The 24143-nt window shown below is 49.6% G+C and overlaps 1 protein-coding gene across 1 annotated transcript in view; it reads right to left on the bottom strand.

The window, feature by feature from the left end:
- Positions 1-15191: 15191 nt before the first annotated feature.
- The window catches only part of ANKS1A (ankyrin repeat and sterile alpha motif domain containing 1A), a 29770-nt gene continuing 20818 nt past the window's right edge, over positions 15192-24143 (bottom strand). Inside the window, exons 8-10 of the mRNA XM_075615392.1 lie at positions 22475-22630; positions 21557-21654; positions 15192-18787 (exon numbers count right to left, since the gene is read on the bottom strand). Coding sequence (XP_075471507.1) covers positions 18784-18787; positions 21557-21654; positions 22475-22630 — 258 coding nt within the window. The 3' untranslated portion in view covers positions 15192-18783. The remainder of the gene's footprint in view (positions 18788-21556; positions 21655-22474; positions 22631-24143) is intronic.

The following is a 24143-nucleotide window of genomic DNA, read 5'->3' as shown; positions in this document are numbered from 1 at the left end:
TAATGCTGGGCACCAGGTACTTGCCTGTCCCTACAAGACGGGAAATGCCAAATCTCAATTGCAGACTGGTAGGACCTCACCGGGAACTATGTCTGCTTCTTCCCCCCAAGGCCAACCAGACTTTTGATCCCCTTCACCTTAACCGGCGACACCTTCAAGGCCACTACTCGGGCCTTTCTGGACTCTGGGAAATTTCATTGACCAGGGATTTGCGGAAAAGAGTAAGATTCCTCTGGTGCATAAAAGTCATCCAGTCGGCCTGGAACCTATTGATGGTCGTCCCTTACAACCTGCTGTCATTTCTCTCCAAACTGTCCCCTTTCAACTAGAGACCGGACAGGACCACACATAGTCAATTCAGTTAGACGTCATTCATACACCTACCGTGGACGTCATTGTGGGACTTCCGTGGCTTTGGCGGCATAACCCTCGGATCGACTGGACAGAGGCGCAATCGCTTCCATGGAGTCCCTACTGCTCCCAGAATTGCTCCTTACTATCTAAAGCCCTATGCGGGACCTCCGTACCTGAACAGGTAACTTCCCTTCTACCCGTGATTTATTCCGAATTCCAGGATGTCTTCAATAAGGCTCAATCTGAGGAGTTGCCACCCCATCGGTCATTTGATTGTCCCATCGACCTATTACCCGGTCCTGTGCCTCCGCGAGGATGTTCCTACCGATTATCTCCTCCAGAGACCAAAGCCATGAAGGAGTACATCAAGGAAAATGTTCAGAGAGGTTTAATTAAGTTTTTAGGGATCCCCTCGATCAATACGTCATTGTGTATTTGGATGACATCCTAATCTTCTCCAAAACAATACATGACCATCCTGGCCATGTCAAACAGATAATCCAACGTCTCCGGGAGAATTGCCGCTTCACAAAATGGGAGGTGTCAATTTCACCAGACCACAACGTCTTTCCTAGCCTATATCATCTCCAACACCGGCCTAGAAATGGATCCTGCCAAAGTGAAAGCAGTATTGGATTGACCTTGTCCCACAACCCTGAAAGCCTTACAAAGGTTCCTGGGATTCGCCAACTACTATCGTAGGTTCATTCAGAACTTTTCTTTCATGGTGGCACCTATTACGGCCTTAACGCAGAAAGGTGCCGGCGCGGTGCGGTGGTCTCCTGACGCCATCCACGCTTTTGAAAAATGCCTTCATCTAAACTCCGGTGCTCGTGCATCCCGATCCAGGACTACCCTTTACCCTGGAGGTAGATGCTTCTGATGTCAGGGCAGTGTTATCCCAAAAAGTCTCCACAAGCTAAATTCCACCCTTGTGCCTTCTTTTCTAAAGAATTCTCGTCTGTCGAACATAACTACGATGTAGGCAATCGTGAACTGTTAGCCATCAAAATGGCTTTGGAGGAATGGAGGCTTTTACTCGAGGGTACCGAAATTCCGGTTACCATTCTCACTGATCATAAGAACCTTCTCTATATTGAAGGCGCTTGCCGCTTGGGTCGTGACAAATAAGATGGTCTCTTTTCTTCTCTCGCTTCAATTTCGTTATTTCTTATCAAGTCGGTTCCTCCTCCTCCTCCTCCCTCCAACCCCCCTCCTGTGTATCATATTTATTTTAGCTGTGCCAGACTGCAGCCCCTCTTATCCACCTTGATGGGCCTTCTCCTGCAGTTGTGGCTGCACTTTTCCCCTAACTTTTTTCTTTTGGGGCTCCCAGTGTCCCGGGACAATAAGCCTAGGGCTCTCCTCATCAACCTGCCCCTGGCATTGGCTAAGCTAGCCATTTATAAGACCAGAAAGCAGTTTTTGGAAGGGTAGGTCCCAATAAACATTGGGGCCATTTTCCAGGCGCAAGTGCGCCCCCGTTTCCAGGCAGAGAACACGCCGAGTTCGCTGGGACGGTCTCAGAGTTCGCCTCCCAGTGGTCGACAGGCGGGGTGTTCTGCTCGGTATCCCCCATGGATTCTTTTTCACTCGCCATCATTATATAGTGCACTTTATATTTACATTACAGTGCACTGATAATTGTTTTTTTGTTTATATTTGTTTTGCTGGTTCTTCATTGCTTCATTGGCTAATCCCAACGGAATTTCGTGTTCTTATGATTGGTGAATCATTTTAAACCAATCAAAAAATAGTCTCCCTCTGATTGTTCTCCGTTCCCTGCACTGACGCCTATAACATGGCAAATCTGTTTCAAGACTGGCTTGCTGAAATTCAAAGCCCTACCTATTCAGGTACCCAGCTACCCGAAAGAGATCCCAATTCCCTACTCTTTAACGTAAATCAGCAGGTGGACTGCTATCAGGCCCCAAAGGAAGTCAAGAAGATTCTGGGAACTGAGCTTTTAGACACGCTGCTCCAACGCTCTCGAACTCTCTGCCTCGTAGGGTTGCCAGGTGTCCGGTATTGAACCGGACTGTCCTGTATTTGGATACTCTGTCCAGTAAAAAATGAGAGGTGCTGTAATACTGGACATGTATGTGTCCGGTATTACCTCCCTGGGCATAGTGACCTGACCACCTTTCACCATTGTGTCCAATATTTTTGGAGAAGCCACCTGGCAACCCTACGGCCTCATACTATTTGAGCACTACCCTCCCCATAACTCTAAAAACAGACTTTCCACTACCTATCAACCATTCCATATTTACAGTATCCTTCCATTCTATATTCTCTTCATCCTCTATGTTTATCTTTTATTTGGTTTCTTTCCCAGCTTAAAATGTATTCCTTTATTTTTTTGTGTAACTGTTTTAAATGTGTGAAATGCTAGCCCCGTTAGGATAAAAAGTTATTAAACATGTTACGTTTATTAAGTTCATTCTTTAAAAAAAAAAAATCACTTCCTTCACTTTGAGCACAAAACTTTTGTAACAGGAATTCGGATCAGCATCGTCCCAATTTTTACATTCATTGGGAACAATTTATTGAGTTTATCTGTTTATACGCTGCTGCCCTCTTGTGGACAGTCTGCAACCCATCACTGAGTAGTAACACTACTAGGGTGAAAGGGTTATAGATGCATCAGGACACTGACAGAGAAGAGGTTAAGGAATGAAAAGCATTAAAAAAAAAAGTGTTACCCTGTTTCCCCCTCCCAATCTCATCTTGGGCCTCTCTAGGGAAATAGCACTCTGTTTACATCGGTTTGAGTGGTGCTTACCTGCTGGTAACAGGGGGCCCTGTGTCTCCCTCATGATGGTATAAGGGACGAACAGTATATACTTCTGGGGTTGTGCCAAAAATCTACTTACAGGTGCAGCGCCTCCCTCTTGTGCAGCCCCCAGTGGTGTGGGGTGAAGTATCTGCAAAAGAACTAGTTCCCCTCCTCCCAATATACTTCACTCTCAGGCAGGAGGTGTAGGTAAAATGCAGCAGTCTTTATTTGATCTTCCTCTTTAGGAGCAGTCTCAATCACAGTACTCAAAGGTATTCACCCTCAGGATGTCCCTGAACTCAACTGCCAGCCAAGGGCACAGAGAGATGTTCTTGCTCTTCCCCTAGGGTAGGAGGTATAGGTTTACCCCAAACTCCCCGAAAGGAGGGCCTCAAGCCTACCAGAGCCCTGGCAGCTTGGCACGGGTACCCTGTCTCTAACAAGGTAGAGACCAACTCACTAAATAAGAAGTTGCAGTACATTAAGCAAGCTCCAGCAGGCATCACCCCTGTGTCTCTAATTGGACACAGAGCCTGATGACACTGCCTTCACCGACTCACTGCACTGCATGAAGTGGGGAAAACCCATGATTGCTCCTGGCAAACCTGCCCTTACCAAGGTATTACTGCCAGGAGGAGGGCAGACCTATAGCCCAAACCACACAGGGCTACAAATGTATGCGCAGTAATGTTGGGAAATGTTGCACACCAAAAATCTAAATAAATATAAGTTACTGATACCGGCAGGGTTGCCACCTTCAACTGATGACCAACCTGGAGGAAAAAAATATTCCCTTACTTGGCGGCGTGCTGCGGCGGCGTCTCCCGGCATCCTGCTGCAACTCCCCCTCCAACAGCAGTGAACATGGCTGCGCGGCGTCATATGACACTGTCTTGCATGGCAATGGAACTCTATGTGACGTCATGACGCTACGCAGCGTCACGTTGCCACGACAACGTGATGCAGCGTAGCGTCATGTCATGTTCCGTTGCCATGGCAATCGGCATCATATATAGGGTTGCCAGGTGTCCGGTTTGGAACCAGATAGCCCGGTATTTTGCCCCTGCGTCCGGTATAAAATGAAAGGTAATACTAGACATGTATGTGTCCGGTATTCCTTCTCTCCGAATGGGATGCCCGGCGGCAGGTCACAGCACTTGTTGCCGGTCCCGGCTCTCCCCCGGTGCAGACTTCTCCTTCATGGTCTGTCTCACGAAGTCTGGTGCTGACGCGCGCGCAGTATCAGACACCTCGGCGTGGGACACAGTGAGGGAGAAGCCTGCAGCGGGGGAGAGCCGGGACAGGCAGCAAGTGCTGTGACCTGCCGCCGGGTGTCCCGTCGCCACCGCCCTCCCCCAGCCATCGCCTCCCCCTCTCGTAGCCACCGGCCCCCGCGCAGCAACGCCCCCGCCCCTCTGCAGCCACCGGTCCACCCCCCATTCTGCAGCCACCGGGCCGGACCTGAGACCATCTATATGTATTGTGTATATGTATTAGGGGGATGGGGTATATTTTTATATGTAGTGGGGGGTCGGGGTATATTCTTTATATGTAGTGGGGGGGTGGGGGTATATTTTTATATGTAGTGGGGGGTCGGGGTATATTCTTTATATGTAGTGGGGGGTGGGGGTATATTTTTATATGTAGTGGGGAGGGTTGGGGTGTATTTTTTAATATATGTATTGGGGGTACTTTTTACATGTATTGGGGGCATGTGGGGGTATTTTGTATATGTATTGGGGGAGTATTTTTATATGTTTTGGGGGGGGGGGGGGGGTGTCTCGCATTGTGGCCAGTATCTTTAGACAAGCCACCTGGCAACCCTAGTCATATGACACCGCGCAGCCATGTTCAGTGCAGTTGGAGGGGGAATTGCAGAAGAATACCAGAGAATGCCGGTGACGCGGCCGCCGCAGCAACACACCACCCGGAGATTGATGGGCTAAAGCCGTAGCCCGGAGGAAAGTACCTGAAACCTGGAGTGTCCGGGTCAAACCCGGAGAGGTGGCAACCCTGGATACCGGAGCTCTCTAACTCGATAAGGAAAGGCCCACTGCTATCTAGGTACAGGATACACAGGGAAGGCCCGCTGCAATCCCAAGTACAGGATACACAGAGCAGGCCCGCTGCTATCCCAGGTACAGGATACACAGGGAAGGCCCGCTGCAATCCAGGTACAGGATACACAGGGAAGGCCCGCTGCAATCCCAGGTACAGGATACACAGAGCAGGCCTGCTGCAATCCCAGGTACAGGATACACAGGGCAGGCCCGCTGCAATCCCAGGTACAGGATACACAGGAAAGGCCCGCTGCAATCCCAGGTACAGGATACACAGGAAAGGCCCGCTGCAATCCCAGGTACAGGATACACAGGAAAGGCTCGCTGCAATCCCAGGTACAGGATACACAGGGAAGGCTCGCTGCTATCTAGGTACAGGATACACAGGAAAGGCCCGCTGCAATCCAGGTACAGGATACACAGGGAAGGCCCGCTGCTATCCAGGTACAGGATACACAGGGAAGGCCCGCTGCTATCCAGGTACAGGATACACAGGGAAGGCCCGCTGCAATCCCAGGTACAGGATACACAAGGAAGGCCCGCTGCAATCCCAGGTACAGGATACACAGGGAAGGCCCGCTGCAATCCCAGGTACAGGATACACAGGAAAGGCCCGCTGCTATCTAGGTACAGGATACACAGGAAAGGCCCGCTGCTATCCCTGGTACAGGATACACAGAGCAGGCCTGCTGCAATCCCAGGTACAGGATACACAGAGCAGGCCTGCTGCAATCCCAGGTACAGGATACACAGGGAAGGCTCGCTGCAATCCCAGGTACAGGATACACAGGGAAGGCCCGCTGCAATCCCAGGTACAGGATACACAGGGAAGGCCCGCTGCAATCCCAGGTACAGGATACACAGGGAAGGCTCACTGCAATCCCAGGTACAGGATACACAGGGAAGGCCCGCTGCAATCCCAGGTACAGGATACACAGAGCAGGCCTGCTGCAATCCCAGGTACAGGATACACAGGAAAGGCTCGCTGCAATCCCAGGTACAGGATACACAGGGAAGGCCCGCTGCTATCTAGGTACAGGATACACAGGAAAGGCCCGCTGCAATCCAGGTACAGGATACACAGGGAAGGCCCGCTGCTATCCAGGTACAGGATACACAGGGAAGGCCCGCTGCAATCCCAGGTACAGGATACACAAGGAAGGCCCGCTGCTATCCCAGGCACAGGATGCACAGGGAAGGCTCGCTGCAATCCCAGGTACAGGATACACAGGGAAGGCCCGCTGCAATCCCAGGTACAGGATACACAGGAAAGGCCCGCTGCTATCTAGGTACAGGATACACAGGAAAGGCCCGCTGCTATCCCTGGTACAGGATACACAGAGCAGGCCTGCTGCAATCCCAGGTACAGGATACACAGAGCAGGCCTGCTGCAATCCCAGGTACAGGATACACAGGGAAGGCCCGCTGCTATCCCAGGCACAGGATACACAGGGAAGGCCCGCTGCAATCCCAGGTACAGGATACACAGGGAAGGCCCGCTGCAATCCCAGGTACAGGATACACAGGAAAGGCCCGCTGCTATCTAGGTACAGGATACACAGGAAAGGCCCGCTGCTATCCCTGGTACAGGATACACAGAGCAGGCCTGCTGCAATCCCAGGTACAGGATACACAGAGCAGGCCTGCTGCAATCCCAGGTACAGGATACACAGGGAAGGCTCGCTGCAATCCCAGGTACAGGATACACAGGGAAGGCCCGCTGCAATCCCAGGTACAGGATACACAGGGAAGGCTCACTGCAATCCCAGGTACAGGATACACAGGGAAGGCCCGCTGCAATCCCAGGTACAGGATACACAGAGCAGGCCCGCTGCAATCCAGGTACAGGATGCACAGGGAAGGCCCGCTGTAATCCCAGGTACAGGATACACAGGGAAGGCTCGCTGCTATCCCAGGTACAGGATACACAGGGAAGGCCCGCTGTAATCCCAGGCACAGGATACACAGGGAAGGCTCGCTGCAATCCCAGGTACAGGATACACAGGGAAGGCTCGCTGCAATCCCAGGTACAGGATACACAGGGAAGGCCCGTTGCAATCCCAGGTACAGGATACACAGGGAAGGCCCGCTGCAATCCAGGTACAGGATGCACAGGGAAGGCCCCGCTGCAATCCCAGGTACAGGATACACAGGGAAGGCCCACTGCTATCCCAGGTACAGGATACACAGGGCAGGCCCGCTGCAATCCCAGGTACAGGATACACAGAGCAGGCCTGCTGCAATCCCAGGTACAGGATACACAGGGAAGGCCTGCTGCTATCCCAGGTACAGGATACACAGGGAAGGCCCGCTGCAATCCCAGGTACAGGAGACACAGGGAAGGCCCGCTGCAATCCCAGGTACAGGAGACACAGGGAAGGCCCACTGCAATCCCAGGTACAGGAGACACACGGAAGGCCCGCTGCAATCCAGGTACAGGAGACACAGGGAAGGCCCGCTGCAATCCCAGGTACAGGATACACAGAGCAGGCCCGCTGCAATCCCAGGTACAGGATACACAGAGCAGGCCTGCTGCAATCCCAGGTACAGGATACACAGGGAAGGCCTGCTGCTATCCCAGGTACAGGATACACAGGGAAGGCCTGCTACAATCCCAGGTACAGGATACACAGGGAAGGCCCGCTGCAATCCCAGGTACAGGATACACAGGGAAGGCTCGCTGCAATCCCAGGTACAGGATACACAGGGAAGGCTCGCTGCAATCCCAGGTACAGGATACACAGGGAAGGCCCGCTGCAATCCCAGGTACAGGAGACACAGGGAAGGCCCGCTGCAATCCCAGGTACAGGAGACACAGGGAAGGCCCGCTGCAATCCCAGGTACAGGATACACAGGGAAGGCCCGCTGCAATCCCAGGTACAGGATACACAGGGAAGGCCCGCTGCTATCCCAGGTACAGGATACACAGGGCAGGCCCGCTGCAATCCCAGGTACAGGATACACAAGGAAGGCCCGCTGCAATCCCAGGTACAGGATACACAGGGAAGGCCCGCTGCTATCCCAGGTACAGGATACACAGGGAAGGCCTGCTGCAATCCCAGGTACAGGATACACAGAGCAGGCCTGCTGCAATCCCAGGTACAGGATACACAGGGAAGGCTCGCTGCAATCCCAGGTACAGGATACACAGGGCAGGCCCGCTGCAATCCCAGGTACAGGATACACAGGGAAGGCCTGCTGCTATCCCAGGTACAGGATACACAGGGAAGGCCCGCTGCAATCCCAGGTACAGGATACACAGGGAAGGCCCGCTGCAATCCCAGGTACAGGATGAACAGGGAAGGCCTGCTGCAATCCCAGGTACAGGATACATAGGGAAGGCCCGCTGCAATCCCAGGTACAGGATGCACAGGGAAGGCCCGCTGCAATCCAGGTGCAGGATACATAGGGAAGCCCGCTGCTATCCCAGGTACAGGATACACAGGGAAGGCCCGCTGCAATCCAGGTACAGGATACACAGGGAAGGCCCGCTGCAATCCAGGTACAGGATGCACAGGGAAGGCCCCGCTGCAATCCCAGGTACAGGAGACACAGGGAAGGCCCGCTGCAATCCCAGGTACAGGATACACAGGGAAGGCCCGCTGCAATCCCAGGTACAGGAGACACAGGGAAGGCCCGCTGCAATCCAGGTACAGGATGCACAGGGAAGGCCCGCTGTAATCCCAGGCACAGGATACACAGGGAAGGCCCGCTGCTATCCCAGGTACAGGAGACACAGGGAAGGCCCGCTGCAATCCCAGGTACAGGATACACAGGGAAGGCCCGCTGCAATCCAGGTACAGGATGCACAGGGAAGGCCCGCTGCAATCCAGGCACAGGATGCACAGGGAAGGCCCGCTGCAATCCCAGGTACAGGATACATAGGGAAGGCCCGCTGCAATCCAGGTACAGGATACACAGGGAAGGCCCGCTGCAATCCCAGGCACAGGATACACAGGGAATGCCCGCTGCAATTCCAGGTACAGGATACACATGGAAGGCCCGCTGCAATCCCAGGTACAGGATACACAGGGAATGCCCGCTGCAATTCCAGGTACAGGATACACAGGGAATGCCCGCTGCAATTCCAGGTACAGGATACACAGGGAATGCCCGCTGCAATTCCAGGTACAGGATACACAGGGAAGGCCCGCTGCAATCCCAGGTACAGGATACACAGGGAAGGCCCGCTGCTATCCCAGGTACAGGATACACAGGGAAGGCCCGCTGCAATCCCAGGTACAGGATACAGAGCAGGCCTGCTGCAATCCCAGGTACAGGATACACAGGGAAGGCCTGCTGCTCTCCCAGGTACAGGATACACAGGGAAGGCCCGCTGCAATCCCAGGTACAGGATACACAGAGCAGGCCCACTGCAATCCCAGGTACAGGATACACAGAGCAGGCCGGCTGCAATCCCAGGTACAGGATACACAGGGAAGGCCCGCTGCAATCCCAGGTACAGGATACACAGGGAAGGCTCGCTGCAATCCCAGGTACAGGAGACACAGGGAAGGCCCGCTGCAATCCCAGGTACAGGATACACAGGGAAGGCCCGCTGCAATCCCAGGTACAGGAGACACAGGGAAGGCCCACTGCAATCCCAGGTACAGGATACACAGAGCAGGCCGGCTGCAATCCCAGGTACAGGATACACAGGGAAGGCTCGCTGCAATCCCAGGTACAGGAGACACAGGGAAGGCTCGCTGCAATCCCAGGTACAGGATACACAGGGAAGGCCCGCTGCAATCCCAGGTACTGGATACACAGGGAAGGCCCGCTGCAATCCCAGGTACAGGATACACAAGGAAGGCCCGCTGCAATCCCAGGTACAGGATACACAGGGAAGGCCCGCTGCTATCCCAGGTACAGGATACACAGGGAAGGCCTGCTGCAATCCCAGGTACAGGATACACAGAGCAGGCCTGCTGCAATCCCAGGTACAGGATACACAGGGAAGGCTCGCTGCAATCCCAGGTACAGGATACACAGGGCAGGCCCGCTGCAATCCCAGGTACAGGATACACAAGGAAGGCCTGCTGCTATCCCAGGTACAGGATACACAGGGAAGGCCCGCTGCAATCCCAGGTACAGGATACACAGGGAAGGCCCGCTGCAATCCCAGGTACAGGATGCACAGGGAAGGCCCGCTGCTATCCCAGGTATAGGATGCACAGGGAAGGCCCGCTGCAATCCAGGTGCAGGATACATAGGGAAGCCCGCTGCTATCCCAGGTACAGGATACACAGGGAAGGCCCGCTGCAATCCCAGGTACAGGAGACACAGGGAAGGCCCGCTGCAATCCAGGTACAGGATGCACAGGGAAGGCCCGCTGCAATCCCAGGTACAGGATACATAGGGAAGGCCCGCTGCAATCCAGGTACAGGATACACAGGGAAGGCCCGCTGCTATCCCAGGTACAGGATACATAGGGAAGGCCCGCTGCAATCCAGGTACAGGATACACAGGGAAGGCCCGCTGCTATCCCAGGCACAGGATGCACAGGGAAGGCCCGCTGCAATCCCAGGTACAGGAGACACAGGGAAGGCCCGCTGCAATCCAGGTACAGGATGCACAGGGAAGGCCCGCTGCAATCCCAGGTACAGGAGACACAGGGAAGGCCCGCTGCAATCCAGGTACAGGATGCACAGGGAAGGCCCGCTGTAATCCCAGGCACAGGATACACAGGGAAGGCCCGCTGCTATCCCAGGTACAGGAGACACAGGGAAGGCCCGCTGCAATCCCAGGTACAGGATACACAGGGAAGGCCCGCTGCAATCCAGGTACAGGATGCACAGGGAAGGCCCGCTGCAATCCAGGCACAGGATGCACAGGGAAGGCCCGCTGCAATCCCAGGTACAGGATACATAGGGAAGGCCCGCTGCAATCCAGGTACAGGATACACAGGGAAGGCCCGCTGCTATCCCAGGCACAGGATGCACAGGGAAGGCCCGCTGCAATCCCAGGTACAGGAGACACAGGGAAGGCCCGCTGCTATCCCAGGCACAGGATGCACAGGGAAGGCCCGCTGCAATCCAGGTACAGGATACACAGGGCAGGCCCGCTGCAATCCCAAGTACAGGATACTCAGGGCAGGCCCGCTGCAATCCCAGGTACAGGAGACACAGGGAAGGCCCGCTGCAATCCCAGGTACAGGATAAACAAAAAAGGAAGAGTAGAGGCTCCACAGATTTTATAAATGCCATAATTTATTGAAGCCAAATAAAGTGTCCAACCTCTAATGGAAACCAAAAATAACGAATTTGTACCAAATGTATTCTCAACACTGTTAGGAGAAGAAGAGATAAACATACCTGAGGGGTAAATGAGTCACCAAGAACAGCAGCAGTGGCAGTATAGTATTATATATGTAAAAGTAATTAATCAGAGAACTAATTTTATCGATGATCCAAGAAGCATCCTAAAAATGTAGATTGTTTGTTTCTCCAAAGGGGTTAAATGACAGTCTCCAGTCTCCAGTGTATAAATCCAGAATGTCTCTCTGCGTAGTAGCATGGTATCCTGCTCTATGGGTTCAATACCAATAATTTTGAGAGGCAACCGTGTGTCTGCAATCCTGACCATCCTCGTGGTCTCTTCCTCTCCATGTCCTATTTTGCTTTTATGCACTATAAATCTCGTCTTGAGCATATGGTTAGTCTTACCTACATAGCAAAGTCCACACAGACATGTAATTAAATAGATAACATGTGTGCTCATGCAGGTGACTCTGTATTTAATGGAGAATGAATTACATTCAGACAACCCAGAGGTGGTATCACCTGTGTTCAAACTATTGCAAACGGAGCAGTTAAAGCATCTGTAGCGTCCTGGTTTCTGTGTACTAAGAAAGTGCGGGGTGACATAATTGTCCTTATTGAAAAAACAGAAAGTGAATCCCTGCGCTTCTCCCATTGGGCTAACAATAAATGGGGAAATAAATATACATAGTGAAACCTAAGTCTGTAAGACTTTTGGCTGCATCCTTTGATCAAATAATGACAAGCCTGCTAACCAACGTTAATGTAAGTCTCAGTAGCAGGTCCCTATGCTAAATGCATACAAATGTTCTGTGAAATATACCCTGAGGGGGTTACTAAACTAAGCATAAGCTTATGTAACTTAGTGCAGCTAAAAACGAGTATATACCAGTAAAGATACTTACATGTAGGCAAGTAAAGTGGAAAGTGAATTTACAGGGACCTTACTGGGAGATTGTGAATTTACAGGGACCTTACTGTGAGATTATATACCTTGAAAGTGAGGGACTAACCTCCCACAAGCTGCTCAATAAGCAGTTACAGGTGGATTGGCTAAATACATTAATCACACCCTACTAGGGGTGTACACTGGAAGCGTGCTGCTAGGGATTTGATTCGGCCCAACAGAAAATGTAAAACAAATGTGTAGCCATGCCTGGTTTTGGCTACCAGTCTGACCTCCCTGCCATGCAAGCCCTGGTAACAGTGCAGGCACTGACAGGACCAATCATGGGTTTTCCTCACAGAGGCAGCTCCCTTGAGTGACAGGGGAGGTGGGACAAGTCCTGTGTTCTGCCCAATCCTGGGTTCAGACCTTGTACCTTCCTCCCACTGTACTTAAGGGGCTGCACCACTAAATTTAGGCAGTTGTCTCTACCCTTGAGAGAGACAGGTAGCACCCAGGCTTACCTGAGCATTGGTATTTCCCTGTTCCTCTTCCCCTTGGGGTAGAGTGAGTGATAACCATTCCCCAGGCCCTGCAAGAGGGTCAGGTAAGAGTAAGGACTGCTTTGGGTGCCTTTGGCCCGGAGTGGAGGTCCCGGGACCATCCGGAGATTGGAGAACTGCATTGAGCTGTATGGGGCAAAAGCCTGTGTGATACTGTGTATGCAGAGGAATAAACCGGTTCCAGTTAACTATAACTCCTGCCTGGTGTGCAATCTTTCTGGGGGGGGGGGGGGGGGGGGGGGGCTCAGAGTCACCAGAGATAAATGTCGGGTATGTACCACAGAAGCCTGTCCAAATGTCCCAACAACCATCGGCGGACCACTCAGCATTATGTGAGCCAACAGGTAGCATGCACTGAACACCTTGTAACAAGGGAATCTCCCAGAGGGTGGGGGAAACACCATAGTATATATATATATTTTGTTTTTTCTCGCCGCGCTTCTCCGTGTAATGAGCATGCTATTTTGTTCACTCTGAGTTATCAATGGTTTAACCAATACTGTTTTATCAAAAGCTTCATCAACAAATGTCTTCCTTATGTCCCCTTGCCATGAATCAGGTCTTCATATCATGTAGTTTTTCCAGTCTGTCTATAATGCGTGTGGCTCTCACTTTTTGGGAAAAGGGTAACATTTCCTTTAGTGCATCAGGATGGAAACTGGTGGCATGTAATGTGGTGTTTCTGTCAGTCTGTTTCCTATACAGATCACCATGTAGTATATACCTTGTTGCAGACTTAATAATACATCCAAAAATGCAATCTGTTACGTGCTCCAGGATTTTGTCAATCTACCTGGGGTCTCTAGGCCATCCAGTTAGAAGAATTGAATAAGCTCTTCACTACTACCCTCCTAGAGAAAGAAAAAGTCATCGATAAATCTACAATAAAATTGCATTTTAGAGTAGAACAGAGTGTCAATAATAAATCGTTTTTCAAAATTTGCCATACAGTATACAGATTTAACAAAGCAGATATAGGGGAAGCACGGGTACTACAGAATTATCATTCTTACAAAATGGAAGCACCGAGACAACTAAACACAGATTGCCCCCCAGTTTGGTTCCAACTTCCGCTTACTATGTAACACTTATGCAATATAACTTATGTTAGACCTTGGTGGATATATTGTATCTAGTATCGGTTAGCATTGCTGGTTGAAGGGCTCTATGCAACCACTTAAAGAGACATATCTCTGCATTTTGACCTAAATATATATATTCCAGCATATTATATAATGTCTCTGACCAGGCTTTATGTTTAAATTAAACATCCAAATATGTTATAGGTGCTAGTGGTTTTAACATCCGATAACTACCTATTTCTAGGAATCCAAAGGGTTTTTTCTATGGTATATAATATATCCCTTTGCACCGGGTTACTTGGTAACTTACCAACTATAGGGCTCCGGCTGAGCGGAAGGTCAGACAGTAGAGGCGCTCCTTGACATAGGCTGCTGTGACAGCCGAAACGTTGAACACTTTATTTGGCTTCAATAAATTATTGCCTTTATAAAAGCCATGGAGCCTCTACTCTTCCTTTTTTGTTTGACATGTATGCGCAGACACATTGACAATCACAAAGACAGAACCACAATTATTCACTCATGCAGCAACTGATACACCTAGACCGATACACGACCACTGCCTCAAATCCAGACAGGCGGGCCCACGCAGTCACAAGACCCACACACTGAGAAACACAAAACCTACCCATTTATCAACACACAGCAAGACAAACAGTCTGTCTCATTGGATAGGTCTATTTCAGGGATTTGTTAAACGTGTGTCAGAGACCAACAAACTCATACAAGGACTGATACAAACACAAACATAGATCAAATGGATAGGGACATCAACACCAACCCACTGACACACACAGAAAGATACAAGCAGCCAACAACACAGACCTACAACCACCTGTCAACCAAACACCCTCCGTTCATATATTCACACTCAAACACGTCTACATTAATACCCAGTCCTGCGTGTGCACACGCACACACACACACACACACACAATGCCACTGTTCGGGGCCTTTTTAGCCAAAAACTCCCCTTGGCCATCTGCTTCGGAAGAAAGAGAATAAGGCTTAGTCTGACACACCCACCAACATTACCACTAACACACACCTGCCCTCAAGACACTAAACCTCACTTACCAACAATCACACACACACACACACACACACACACACACACACACACACACACACACACACACACACACACACACACACACACACACACACACAACACATACCCTTTGCATTAATACAGAACGCAGACAAGTCAGTTCTGGTCCTAAATCACCATCTCATTTATTAATTGTTCTAAGGTCGTACAGTTAAGAAAATACCAAAAGGCCTTGTGGGCAAGGCCAGCGTTATTTACAGCGGCTCCTCTTGCGGTGGGACGTGGTGAGGTCAGTGCCGGAGGCTGCTGAGCAGCCTTTTGTATTTTGTTCGTTATTAAGACAAAGAATCCAACTCCGACCAGCCTTCATCAAGCAGAGAAACGACCAAACCATTCAAGTATCGAAGTACAAAGGTTAAATATTGGGGTCATTCCAGGCGAGGGGCCGCTCCTGGGAACAGTCAGGCGTGCAAGCTGGGGGAGGGGTGCTGCTTTGAGGAGAGGAGGTGGAGCTGTATTCCAATACTAAGGCCATATGAGAGAGAAGAGCCTATTGCGTCGACAAGAGGGGTCACCTATCATCCATAGGGTGAAGACACTACAGACCAATAAAGATGGCCTAGGTACCATCTATAGGGGACCAAACCCAGATGAACATTACAGATAAGAGGAGCGGGGTTACCTAGATCAACCTAGAGTACAGACCCTATATATGAGAAATGGAGCCTACCCTGTTCCCATATAGCCAAAACAAAAAGTCTATAGATAAGGTGACCTGTTTCTCATATGGCCAACATAGAGAAAATCATACAGAAGAGAGAAGGGAGATGCATCTGACATTTATAGGGCCAACCAAGAGAGAACCCAACCCTTTGAACTTATGGCCAAGACAGAAGGGGAGGTACCACTTAAGTAAATAGCCAACATATAAAGGGGATACTAAAGATTAGACATACATTGGGGCACCTACTATCCTATGATCTTCTGAGTTGGGAATACAGGTAGCAGATGGATTCCACACTAGAAGTGGATCACATGCACACTGGAGATACATACCGAAAGAAGACCCTACAAATGAGGCTTGGGGGAGTCTCTAAACATCCATAGCAACAATTGTCATGGAAAACCCTAGAGACTGCCTTCCTATTTGACAACTCGGTAGAAAACCCTATGAGCATAGGTGCTTTGACCAACACAAATATAAGATCCTAGAGCCAAGAAAGGGGTGAGTGAGTCATGTTGCGTACCTTATAACATACTTTTTTGGCCAACTGACATTGACTCCACACAATAGGCACCTCTCTCCAGCATCCATATGATTAACCAAGAAGACCTTTTAGATCAGAGGAGTTGTGCCTCATCCATCAACTCAGGAAAGACCTTCCAGGCAAGACCTGGGAGGGGGGCTATCTTCTCCCCCATATGGCGAGCAGGGAAATGGAGGCAACTACCACTAATCTATAGGGCCATATCAGACAGAAGTCCTGAGACAGCCGTAGGGTTGGCCAAGTTTGCTTTGTAATGCAGAGTTTAGAGGTGCACATTACAACCTGAAAATGAACATGCCGTGACATAAAACAATACAGAGTATGACTGCGGACCGAAGTTTATTCTATTTAAAAAGCAACCAAGCTTGGACAACATTAACCCTAATTATAACCAGCCCTGTTCCAAGGCCCCTCCTTTGGAGAGTGTAGACAAACTCAGCATCATTATACAGCACAGCATGTTCATTAGTGTATAGATACTTAGCATCATTATACAGCGCAGTGTTCATCATCAGTGTACAGATACTCATACATCATTATATAGCACAGCGTGTTTATCATCAGTGTTTAGATACTCAGTATCATTATACAATGTAGTGTGTTCAGTATCAGTGTATAGAGATACTTGGCATCATTATACAACATACTACAATCAATTTTAGAGGGGAAAAAGCAGAGCACTAGAAGGCTTTTCAGCACAGACACCTCCTCTCCTGGGGGAAGCACCTCATTAATTTAACATCCAGGAGGCAAGAGCCCAAGAAGGCAAGTTAGGAAAGGGGGGGGGGGGGGCAATTGTACCATTGTACCATTCATTATACGCGTTCCCATATAGCTGATTCAAATCAAGAAATCACCTTTCACTAGAAGATAAATACAGGATATATATAGCAGCTTTAACTAGTACCGACTAAAAACGTTAGTGTGTGTGTGTGTGTGTGTGTGTGGAGTTGTTGGGGTGGCACCGCAGTGATACCACAAAAGTCCACGTGGGCGGACGGGAGACCACAAATGTCTCCTGGAGTTTGGCGCGGGAGCAAAAAAAAAAAAAAAGCCAATGAGGCTGGAAGAGCTGAGATCTTGTTCATATGCAGCTGGCGAATGTACCGGTATCCTTGCACATAAATGACATTAAAAAGAAATCTGAGGGGGGATTGGAGGGAGAATGTACTGTCCATGCCACGACTGTCCCCCTTCCTCTTCCAAACCCCCCCTTCCTGAAACACAAGAATTGGGCAGTAAAAAATAAAAATAAAATACTGCATAGTGTTTCCATAAATGTGGTGGCCCCTTGCGGGCAGTGCCCATCTGGTGTGAAACACACTGCCCATCATATATAACGCACACATGGAGGGTGGGGACTCTAACAGAGTTTTCATAAAGGATTCTGGGGTTGCAGCTCTTTATGGGGTAAATATTATTATTTTTTTAAAGACACAAATGTGTCTTTACATTAAAGGGTAAAATTGGTTACTTTAAATGTTCGTCATTCAAGGTGTTAAAGTGTAAATCCCATACAGGACCAATGTCACCCAATGCCAGTGACCTTAATAGGTTAAAAGGTCAGTCTTACATAGTACCAAAGCCACCTGACAGGGACGTGTTGAATGTGTTAAATCTTGACGATTTGAGTTGTTTAAATCCCTTTTGACAAGAGAAATAAACGGAATCTCTACATGGACATGGGGTGAAGCAAATATCTTTGCTCCCCCTTTAGCCCTGGTACCAATAAAATATCCCTTCACTTTCGCTCACCTTAATTCAAAACGTAAATGCCGAAACCCTCCAGCACTTTCTAACCCCTGAAAAATATCCACGCCTTCTCATTTTTAGAGGGTGGGCCATGGTCATGAGACAAAAAAACAGCTACGGCACCCTGATCTTGTTGTTTGGTGTGGAATATATATATATATATATAAAATATATATGTGGGATTGAGCACGTGAGACTTGCTTCCTTGCATAAAATTAAGTGGGGGAGGGTATCGGGAGAAACACACACACGTTGAACATTGATGGATTGCAGTGCGTCCAAAGATGCTACATGGTAAGGGGGCACGTACCCAAACGTCATCCTGAACTTGCTACCCCCATTCCAAAAAAGTGCTACATTAAAACTGACATTGAACAGGGGGACGTACAGGCATCCCGCTAATAAAAAAAAATGATAATATGGGAAACAAGATGGAGAGTGTCTTGCAGTAGGGGTAATACCACACTTCTTGTTTGGTCCGCCCGTTGGTCTTTGTTATCTAGATTTTCTTCAACGAAGAAAAAAAGAAAAAGAAAAAAAAAAGGAACGGGAGGAAAAAAAGATTCCCTATAAAACGAGCCGTTGGTGGGTTCGGGAATCCGCGGTGGGAGAAATGCGACTGTTCCCTGTATCTGCTGTGGCTCATTGTTTCGCCTCTGAACCACGGAGGTGCAGGATTGGGGTAGTTGGGACCCGTGGAGGTGTATCCACTGTGGAGCGGAGGATCCTCAGCTTGAAAGAGTGAAAGGAGAAAACAAGTGTGAAAATTCGTTTTTTTAGCACCAATGCGAGACATGATCTATCACTCTGCTCAGGACTGCCTCCTTTCTGCCCTTATATCTCAGTTCTGCTTGAAGCATTTCCAGTTTAAAATGTTTTTATTTCCCCCCTAGGTGGGAAGCAGGGGGTCTCCAGGGCTCCCCGAGATACATACCTCTAAAAGGCGATGCCGCTATCTAATGTAGGCTTAAAGGTCCCGTGGAAAAATAGGAAGCCGCAAGGGATGGAGTTGCGGCTTCCTATTGACCTGTATGACGCGGGACCTTTAAACAACCATATGGTATGTATTTCAGGAAGCAGGGGTTCCCCAGAGCTGAAATTAACATGGTTCTGCTCCGGAGACCCCCTGCTTCTCACCTTGGGTAAAAATAAAATACATACATACATATACATTTACATAAAGGTCCTTAGATTTCAGCTCGCTCTGTTTAGGACTTTCTCCTTTCTATTCTTGTATCTCCGCTCTCTCGCTCTGCTCAAGGCTGTATCCTTCCTATCCTTATATATATATTTCTCTACTCAGGGTTGTCTCTTTTGTCCTTTGCTCTAAGCAGAGCTCAGATATCTCACCTGTCATCTCTCAGCTCTGCTCATGTCTTATTTCCTTTCTGTCCTTGTAGCTCAGTCTCTTCTGTCCTTATCAATAAGAAAGGTGGAGAGCACTCGCTTGGGCGTGTATACAGGCATATTTATTATTAAAAATGGTCAGTCTCAGTCCCAGCCTGGATCTCTCTCAAGACCAGGTTAGGATGGAAACCTAGACCATGTTTAATAAAAACATTTTTATACAAGTCCACACGACTGCTCTCAACCGTTCTTATTGATATGCAACATATATTGCTTTATCTATGTCCTTGTGTGCACCCGTGGCAGCAATTCCAATCTCGTGAGCGTTCCTTCCTTTTTATATCTTCTGTCCTTATATCAGCTCTGCTCATGGCTGTCCCCATGTCTTCTCAGAGCTGTCTCCTTTATATCATCTCGGCTATGAACCTCATCTCCTTTCTGTCCCTATACCTAAGCATGGTCTTTTCTGTCCGTATACTTCAGCTCTGCTCTCTCTTTCCATTGAGCCGTTTCCTTTTTATCATTACATCTCTACTCGTCTCAGTGCTGTCCCGTGTCTATCATGTCAGCTCGGCTCTGGTCTCTGTCTCTCTGCGGAGGGACGTCTCCCGTCTGTCCGTATATACATGGGCGTCCGCAGGAGGGGGCAAGGGGGGGCGCTTGCCCCCCCCATGATCCACGGCCGCCAACAGCGGGGGACAGAGGGCACTGGCGTGACTGGATTTAGTGCGCTCACGATGTGCAAGGAAGCGCGCGCGTCTCTGCAAAAAAAAAAAAAAAAAAACCTCCCTTGTCTCCTGATTGGCTGGCGCGTGTTGGCACGCTGCCAGGATTTTTTTTTTTTTTTTTTTTGGCCCTCGCAAGCTCTATCTGAGCTTGCATAGCGAGGCCCGCCCTTTCCTGCATGGAGCAAGTCAGGTGAGTACTGCTCCATGCCACTCTCGCTTCCCCCTTGTCCTCCTGCTCTGATTCCCCCCCCCCCCTGCTCCGATCCCCCCCGTTCCAAAATCTTCCCCCTGCTCTGGTCCCCCCCGTTCTGATTCCCCCCCCCTGCTCCGGTCCCCCATTCCGATTCCCCCCTGCTCAGGTCCCCCCTCCATTCCGATTCCCCCCCTGCTCCGGTCCCCCCCCCGTTCTGATTCCCCCCCCCTGCTCCGGTCCCCCCCGTTCTGATTCCCCCCTGCTCCGGCCCCCCCGTTCCGTTTCCCCCCCCTGCTCCGATTCCCCCTTGTTGCGAGTGTGTGTGTGTGTGTCTGAGTGTGTGTGTGTTAGAGTGTGTGTGTGTGTGTGTGTGTGTGTGTGAGATCAGGGGGGGAGGGAATGAATGTGAGGAGGGCGGATTCAGGGAGTGGGTATGAGTCAGAGGGGGATAATTGATGGAGGGGGGAGAGTGAGGAGACAGGGGCTGTAATAGAGGAAGTGAGGAAGAGAGGGGTGAGGGGGGAGAGTGAATGAAGAAGAGAGGGGGTAAGAAAGATTGGGCTACACCTTGGGACTATCTGCATTAGAGTGGCACCAGACAAGGTGTGTGTGTGTGTGTGTGTGTGTGAGAGAGAGAGTGTGTGTGTGTCTGAGAGTGAGAGAGAGAGTGTCTGAGAGTGAGAGAGAGAGTCTGAGAGTGAGAGAGGGATTCTGAAGGGGAGGGAGTCTGAGGGGGGGGGGGGAGTCTGAGAGAGTCTGAGAGAGTCTGAGGGGGGGGAAGTCTGGGAGAGTCTGAGAGGGAGCGTCTGAGGGGGAGAGAGTGTCTGAGGGGGGGGAGTCAGAGAATCTGAGAGGGAGAGTCTGAGGGGGGGGAGTCTGAGAGAGTCTGAGAGGGAGAGACTGAGAGGGAGAGTCTGAGAGGGAGTGTGTGTGTGTGTTTGTGTCTGTCTGTCTGTGAATGAATACAGACACCAACCCACAGTCAGTCAGTCACCCACCCAAGTGTCAGTCACCCACCCCGTCACACACCGCCCACACCCACTCTCTCTCTCTGTCTAGTTAAAATTATGCCCCCCCCTGAAAACATTTCTGCGGACGCCCATGTATATATCGTGTCTCTGCTCAGAGTTCTTCTTTCTGTCTTTAGAATTCATTTCTGCTGTCCCCTCACTAACCCCCCCTATCGTTCGCTGCCCAGTATTCTCCTCTCTGCCCCCTGGTCTTGGTTCTCACTTCGTGCTCAGGCTCCTGTTTGACTCCTGCTTGGGATCCACAATCCAGGACACTCCACCATGAGAGGGCGTGGGCTGCTCCCCTTCCAATGACTCCGTCTGAGGAGGGGGAGGGCTTAAGATGAACATTACACCCTGCGAGGGGCTTCAACTGTCATTTGGTTACTTTTCTCCTACATTTAGCCCACGCACAACTCACCCTCTTTAACCAATTAAACATGTTATCTGCTGTTCTTTATTAAAAGAAGGCTACCCCTTATAAACTTTAAGTCCTCTCCCTGTTTTGCATTGAAATCTTTTTTAAATCCATGTTGAAATTAAAATAAAATCTAAAATATGATGATACTTTTATGACGTTCCCATAACTTTCAGATCAAGCTATAAAACAGAGGGATGCAATGTGACTGAATGATCTAGCATGGAAGAAACTGGGGATTCATAACTACAGAAATGGAAATTCAAACCCTGCTTTTTACCCACTCCCTTCTGCTGTCCCCAAAGGGTCCCTGTCACAGACAGAGCCTTAAGTGACATCACAGGAGGTGACAGCTGGACAGATGTGGAACATTAAACATGGCAGCACACAGAGGAAAGACTGAAAAAAACAAATGCAGCAACTTTTCCCAAGTGAGATACCAAGTAGGACGCTACGCGCAGTTTTCTTAGCGCAGTCTCTTCCATTTATTAGAGAGCAGCGAAGAACACAATGTTTTCAGGACCCATAAAAGACCACTTGATAAAATGTTCACATGGGCCATGAAACGTTGTATTCTTCACTGCTCTCTATTAAACAAGAAATCCGTGAGTAGTCCTTGTATTAGATGGGATAATTTAATAGGACTATTGTATGGGTATTTAACTCTTTGTACATGACTTTCTGAAAGGAGTGGAAAAGCAACTCATTGCTCTCCCCACTTACCGCCTGCCGCCGGATGCTACCTCGTGGTTTAGGGATGGGTTTGGAGGGTAGGGTGACCACTGCTTCTGGGGGGCGAGACTTCTGGGCTTGTAGGGCCAGCTGATAGGCAACCTCAAATGCCTGGCCGAGGGTGAGGATTATCTCATAGGCCTGGTTCTGTGTGCAAGGCAAAGGAGGAAAGAGAGAGAAGCGTTCAGGGAGGAAAGAGGGGTAGGACACAGTAAATACGTTGCAGTAGTCAACAGGTCCTTGATGAAAGAGTGTACACACACACAGTGGCAAGAAAAAGTTTGTGAACCCCTTAGGGTTTCAAACCTAAAATGTTATTAGATCTTGATCTAAGTCCTAATAGTAGATCAAAATAACCTGATCAAACAAATTACACAAAAACATGTTACTTTTTCAACATTTATTTATCCACAAATGATTAAACACTCAATAGCAATGTGTGAAAAAGTATGTGAACCTTTAGATTCAGTACCTGGTGGCGCCCCCTTGAGCGGCAATTACTAACTAAGCATTTCCTGTAACTGCTGGTCAGTCTCTCACATCGGTTTTGCGGAATTTTGGCCCATTCCTCCATACAGAACTGCTTCAACTCTGACACTTGAGAGCTTCCTTGCATGGACAGCTAGCATCAGGTCCTACCACAATATTTCAATGGGATTTAGATCCGGACTTTGACTAGATCATTCTAAAACGCAGAATTTCTTCTGCAGCCATTCTTTTGTAGATCTGCTTGTATGTTTAGGATCACTTTCTTGCTGCATGATCCACTTTACTTCTCCTCTAGAATCTTATAATACAATACAGAATTCACGGTTGTGTCAATGATTGCAAGCCGTCCAGGTCCTACGGCAGCCCCAAAACACCAAACTCCCACACACATGCTTGTCGGTTGGGATGAGATTCTTCGGTTCGAAGGCAGCGTTTGGTTTTCGCCAAACATAACGTTTCTCATTGAGGTCCAAAAGTTCTACCTTTGACTTAGCTGATCCACAAGACTTCTGGACAGACATGTGCTCTTCTGACGAACTTCAGACGGGCAGAAATGTTCTTTTTATAGAGCAGTGGTTTCCTCCTGGCTTTTCTTCCATGAACACCATTCTCGGCTCCCAGACCCTGGACTTTGCCCAGTGTAGACAACAAAACAGGATTTTGCAGTCGATACAACACAATTGACCACATCCAAGTCATACACGAAGTGATTTCCCAAAGTAATGAATACAATTTACCACTCAGCTCAGGATTCGTAGATTACGAAAAAGCAGTCAATTCAGTCTACACTTCAGCGGTTCTAAATGCATTAAGAATACGCGTCGAAGTATCCATTGATATTATAAAAACATTAACGAGAATGCCACATCAACCAGTAGGCCAGGTCCCCAGAGGCATGCGCACCACACACCACAGCACAGCCCTCTATGGGGCAGGCCCCAGTGGCTCTGTGTGTGAGGGCACGCAAAGCGCTGTGATGTTTATGCTAGCAGGGAAGACAAGAATTTTGTCTTCCTGTGCCGCGATCACGTGATCGGCGCGCACCAATGGAAAGGCAGCTATGTTCTGTCATGGCCGCACCCCTGCGCTCCCCTACAGACCACTGATCGTGGCTTTAAACTGTGCATGCGCTGCCAGGCGCTCGTGCAGCAGTGAGGACTGGGGCCGAAGC

This window comes from Ascaphus truei, chromosome 9, assembly GCF_040206685.1.
Source record: "Ascaphus truei isolate aAscTru1 chromosome 9, aAscTru1.hap1, whole genome shotgun sequence".
NCBI classification, from domain to species: domain Eukaryota; kingdom Metazoa; phylum Chordata; class Amphibia; order Anura; family Ascaphidae; genus Ascaphus; species Ascaphus truei.
The sequence above is the reverse complement of the archived record's forward strand: the minus strand, read 5'-3'. Positions and strand labels throughout refer to the sequence as shown.